This window comes from Sycon ciliatum, chromosome 10 (genome assembly GCF_964019385.1).
Source record: "Sycon ciliatum chromosome 10, ocSycCili1.1, whole genome shotgun sequence".
Taxonomy (NCBI): domain Eukaryota; kingdom Metazoa; phylum Porifera; class Calcarea; order Leucosolenida; family Sycettidae; genus Sycon; species Sycon ciliatum.
In genome coordinates, this window is record NC_088652.1 from 1,979,108 (window position 1) to 1,984,652 (window position 5,545).

Below are 5,545 nucleotides of genomic sequence, written 5' to 3' on the forward strand. Positions count from 1 at the left end.
GAACGTGCATATCGCTGTGCACTTTGCTGTGCATATTGATGTGCACGTTGCAATCCATATTTCCTTATACATGTAACTTGCTGTGCATAATTGGTGTACAAGCTGCAGTGCAGATTGCTGCACACCCTGTTTCACACAGTTCATACATTGTATAGTGATGTTACTTCAGGCTGTTTACTCATTAGCACTTTTGACATTCCAAACTTTCAATTCTACTACTTCGAAGTATGTAGAGAAGTTGCTTCCACGTATTGTCACTCGGAAAACTTGCCAGAAAGCACCACACCCTGGTCAATACACACACGGTGTTTTTGGGGAATGGCACCTATGCATAATTTTCCCGCGGTTTTTTGTGCGGGGCAACTTCACGACCTCGACACTGTACTTGCACCACGCAGCGCAGCATGCAGTCTCATGCATGCACGCGTGGAAACTCTGATGATCGTAGAGCCCTACGTACGTACCTGCTTCGCGTTTGCTGAGGCTGAAGTACAATGTACAAATTTTTTTCCTTTGTGTTGGTGAAGAATCAAACTCAAAGCAAGACATTTATTTCCTTCTTGGAAGGCAAGGGTTGTCACAGTTTGCTGTTGTGTATAAGTAGCAAGTTAGTTAGAGATCAGTAAGCAGCTGACACAATCATGCCAAGCAACGCTCATTGTATCGTCCCTGGCTGCTCAAATCGTAAAAGCAGCTGCAAGTTTGGTTTGTTTGAAACTGATGATGCGAACTCGCAAGGACGAAAAGTGGTTGTGAAGCGTCGTCTATGTGGATCAGACCTGGCTCGTGTTGGCTGCGGAGGAACAGCAGAGGTCTGTAAAGCTGTATCTTTTCATCGTTTGCCTAAAGATTCGGATCGACGCCGGCATATCAGGGCCGAGTGGCTTGCCAAAATACCAAGAGTCAACACTCCTCTTTCTGGAAACTCGTATGTCTGTGGGGTGCACTTTCCTGGTGGTCGACCTGTGACGGAGGACGAGCCACCTTCCCGTTTCTTGGACAAAGCCGTCGTAGTGAAGAGGAAGAGCCGTGTTTCGACAGGCGAAGTCAGTCGACCCGTTGAAGCGATTGATATTGATGACGATGTTGATTTACCAGTCACAGATGAATCGGTGCCTGAGGCTGCAACACTTTTAGCTGACCATGATTATGGTGAAGTTCCCGTTCTCCAAGAGAACAAAATAAAGACTTTGGAAGCACAAGTGGCTAAGTTGCGGTCCCAGTTGGAGCAGGCCTTGTACAATTTGGATGAATCGGAAGAAGCTTTGCGGAAATGCCAACTCCATTACTCGAACATCCGACATGACAACAAGATTGTACTGTTTTACACGGGCCTGAGTTCTCTGGCGTTTGACTTGTTGCTGGATCAGTTGCGGTGTGGATGTCAAGACATGTGCTTTGCTACTAAAGTGCCAGCTGATTTCCTTGGCCAGGACAGCCGTGGCAGACGAAGAGCATTGGTGTATGAAGACGAGTTGCTATTGACCCTTGTCAAACTTCGGCATGCTTTCCCTGAGTCAGATTTAGCACTGCGATTCGGAATAGATCAATCCACGGTGTCCCGAATATTTTCAACGTACATTCGTTGCATGTACTTCTCTATGAAAGAAGTGGACATTTGGCCGAGCCGGGCTCTGATTGATCGCTACATGCCCGACGTCTTCAAAGACAAGTACCCACGCACCCGGGTAATTATTGACGCAACAGAGTTTCCCATTGAGAAGCCAGCCAACCCAACTGTACAAGCAGCCACCTGGTCGAATTACAAAAACAGGAACACTTTCAAACTGTTAGTTGGTGTGACACCTACCGGTGCAATATCGTTTCTGTCTCCTCTTTATGGCGGGCGCATTTCTGATAAGAAACTGACAAAGCGAAGTGGGCTAATGAAGTTGATGGAGAAGGGTGATGCCATCATGGCCGACCGTGGTTTCGACATTGCCGATCTGCTACCGGAGGGTGTCGATCCCAACATACCCCCGTTTCTTGGTTCTCGAGATCAGCTTGATGAAGAAGAGGTGATCGAAACTCGGCGTATTGCTAGCGTGCGTATTCATGTGGAGAGAGCAATGGAAAGGATCAAGAACTTCAGGATAACTCACTTCTTATCTTCCGTGTTGTGCCCTTTGGCTGAGCAGATCATATTTGTGTGTGCATTCCTCACAAACTACATGGAGCCCCTGGTACCTCCGCCTGTTAGTAAGCCATCGACACAGTCTGCACACTTTTCCTCTGCTGCAGAAGTTGCCCAGATATCACCAGATGCAAACATTTCTGCAGTGGCTGTTTCAGCTGGCACATTTCTTTCACCTGCCATTACTGCTTCTGCTGCTGCTTCCGCTGCTACCAAGTTGTCATCTGCTGTAGCTGCTACTTCTGCTGCTACGAACGTGCCATCTCCTGTAGCTGCTACTGCTGCTGCTATCAGCGTGCCATCTTCTTCTGTAGCCGCTGCTGCCTATGTGACCACTCCCGTATGTTTGTTTTGCAAGCGCTCAGATGGCCCACTTCTTAGAGTTTGTAGGTCTTGTAACTCACGCTACCACCATATGTGTCAGAATGATGATGAAGACGGGCGTCTATGTAATTCTTGCTTTATGACCAGGCCGCTCTGTTGAAAGCTTTTTGCGCATGCCGATATTCCTACGTGGCCTCGGTATTTTCTTCCCCTCTTTTCTTTGTGTTATGTTGTGAGTAATGGTGCCCCTACACAATGATGCTTATTTCACTCAGGACTTCGTACTTCGAAGTAGAAGTAGTGATGCTCCTATTTGTCTGTTTGTGCTGTTCACCAGGTAGGAAATGTGGCCTGTGACTGCTGCAAGTGCCGCTTACTTTGAAGTAAATACGAATACTCATGTAACGTTCATGCCTTTTTGAACTCCGTTGTAACACGGAATGGCGAGCTATTGTAAACCAGTTGTACGTGCCGTTTTTTGTAGTGGTTACCAGTAATGGCAGTATAATTTACTATAACGCACTGTTTACAGCAGAGTTCCACCGTCTTGGGTACATGTATACAACACTACCTAATCATGTACAAATGCAGGAAGCCGGTAGCTGATGGAACTATCCACCATCTAATCACGGCGTTTATATCAAGAAGGAGCTACAGAACAGGGCAGAACAGAAAAAGCTATAATAAAGAACATAGAGTGCAGCGTATAGAACAGTTCAGACACACTTACAGAAGAAAAGATTGCCACAAATCAGGGAAGAATGTAAACAGTCAAGACTACAGGAACTGGAGCAAAGTGAGCAATGGTCATCTCAGATGACGAGGAATATATCTATTACCAAGAAACTTGATCACAGAGCCAGTTTCGGGAGAACATGATCAAAATAAAATGTTCGGCAAGCTGCGAGAGTTTTCTTGACATGCACTTCACAAAATGAAATGCGCTCAACAAAAAGATCATTGCAGGGAGACCACACTACAAAGTCACAAAATTGAAGGCCTGCAGCAAAGAGCTGCATTTGCACTTGTGTATAGTAGGCATGTGTTGTTTTGAGAGAAAGCACACCATCCTTGTTGGACAAACAAAATGATGCAGTAGACCCAGCTACCTCTGCTAGACTTTGGTCTCTAGCAACAAACGGGCATTTAATCTCGAGCAAAAGTGATGTATCACCATCCCTAACAATGCCATCGGGACTGGCACCAAACCAGCATTCATCAGCATGCACAAATAAGCCACATGCAACAACATCTATCAGCTTGCCAGACTTGGCTTGGTGGGCTACGTAGGCACATCGTGCCTCTTCTTCATGATCAATCCCCCATCTGGTTGCAGGAGTGGTGAACGCCGGCCGATCAATGATAGTTTTTATGAGGGATGACGGGTCAGTCTGAGGTCGTCGATGAGCTACAGTATGGGCAATGGAAGCTGTAATACGCTTCTTTCGTTCATTCCTCCAGAGTTCACTTGTTGTTTGGGATGCAGTGGCTTCTTGCAGGGCATTGGCTTCTTCACAAGTAAGAATGACATTGGACTCGTACCACAGCATCTGCTTGTCCTCAGTTAGCCACTCGCAGTCAGATGGCACAGGTGTCACATCACCTGATCTGCTGTGCTCAACCTGCCACTTGTCCTTCTGTTCCCCTGCCCTAGCCAGTCTCTCCTTTTTCTGCGCTTGGGCTCTGTGCAACCTGTCCTCCTTCTGCTTAGCAGCAAATCCTGAGCTACCAGCAACAAGAGGCAATGCTAGGTGGATGGAGTTGGAGTGAATGGTTGAGTTGGCGTATTCCTCCACACGCCGGGCAAAGTCCATCCGCTTTGCAACAGCACGAGGGTCAAGTACTTCTGCAGCAGAATGCTTACGTTTCTTTGGCGCAGATTTGTCAGTGGTACTGCCACCTCTACGCCACTCCATGTCTTGAACCAGCATGGGCTCACTCTTTTTACCTGCACCTGCAGGAGGCTGGTTCCACTTTTGCAGCATGTCCGTGCACGTCGGAGCGTCACTAAACCCAAGCAGAGTGAACTCGGACAAGCCATACATCAGTGCAGCTATATGCTTGCAACTGGCAGTAACACCCTTGCCAGCAGGACAAGTGCACTGAGCACCAACAACACTGGTGGCAGATCCTGAGTCACACTGAGCAACGAGCCGAAGTTTGTAGTCAGCTTTGGTCTTCATTTCAGGCTGACAGCGGGCACGGTAGTACACACGGCTGTTGGCCTTCATCAGTTCGATTTTCTGGACATAACCTGCTCGATACAGACGAATTGACTTGCTATCAGTGGCAGCAAGCGCTTTGAAATTCTTGGCAGGTCCATCGCTGGTCATAGTGTCCACGAAATAAGAAACCATAGTTTGCATGGAGAACGACAGGGAGAGTAGCCTTCCACTCGCAGATTTAATCGGCTGCCACCCAGTAACAGGAAAATCCAGAGGGTCGTGGGGAATAACAGCAAGCGCTGCAGCTGGCGGAGGTGGCCCTTCCTTGCCATCACCGTCGCCTTCAGAGAAATGCTGAGCAAGTCTGTAAACGACACGAGCAGATAAATAACAAACTCAGATTCACAAATAATTTCAAAAAATAAGATTTTGTTGTGGGAAGAAAACAACTCACCTCGCAACTAGATCGGCTTTCTTTCCCGACTTCTTGAGACCATACTCTCCACACTTCACCTTCAGAAGGTTCAAGGTGAGCTGGGAAAAATCCTGACTGACTGCCATCTTCCTGTCAACTAATATCGAAACTGTCTTCCACTGCAACGACTGAAAACAAAGGAGAGCCTCGCGTCGAGCAAGTAAAGTTGCCCCGCACAAAGGTGCGAAGTCGCGATGGCGACCTGGCCGCCATGTTTTATGCATAGGTGCCATTCTCTGCGAGGAGAGATCATATCATGCCAGTAAGACAAAAATCTGAACAAAACCTGTGTCATCCAATGTTCATTCAATGTTAACTGCCACTGTGCTGCCAACTGATCCAAGGTTCTAGCCAAAGGGGGGTAGAGGGGCGCAGCGCCCCCCTGTGAAAAATTGCCGCCCCTACTCATTTTCCGATTTTCGTGTTTTTCATGCGTAGATGGTTCAT

At 47.5% G+C, this 5,545-nt stretch overlaps 2 protein-coding genes across 3 annotated transcripts in view; one reads left to right on the forward strand and one right to left on the reverse strand.

Moving 5' to 3' along the window:
- The window catches only part of LOC135825583 (uncharacterized), a 38,212-nt gene extending 38,006 nt beyond the window's left edge, over positions 1-206 (forward strand). For both annotated transcript variants that reach the window (XM_065338190.1, XM_065338191.1), the window contains one exon: positions 1-206. This exon is cut by the window's left edge and continues 731 nt beyond it. The gene's annotated coding sequence lies outside the window, so the exon portion shown is untranslated.
- A 2,747-nt stretch (positions 207-2,953) lies between these two features.
- LOC135825584 (uncharacterized) lies at positions 2,954-5,235 on the reverse strand. Its single transcript, XM_065338192.1, has 2 exons — positions 5,078-5,235; positions 2,954-4,987 (listed from the first exon to the last, which is right to left on the reverse strand). Exons 1-2 carry the CDS (start codon positions 5,182-5,184, stop codon positions 3,310-3,312), a joined length of 1,785 nt encoding a protein of 594 aa, XP_065194264.1. The 5' UTR covers positions 5,185-5,235; the 3' UTR covers positions 2,954-3,309.
- Positions 5,236-5,545: the final 310 nt, after the last annotated feature.

Bases quoted from the DNA above. Each gene is read 5' to 3' on its own strand.
- LOC135825584 (XM_065338192.1), bottom strand. From the start codon at position 5,184: ATGGCAGTCAGTCAGGATTTTTCCCAGCTCACCTTGAACCTTCTGAAG. The intron at 4,988-5,077 runs GTGAGTTGTTTT...TGTCGTTTACAG, and splicing joins AAAGCCGATCTAGTTGCGAG to ACTTGCTCAGCATTTCTCTG.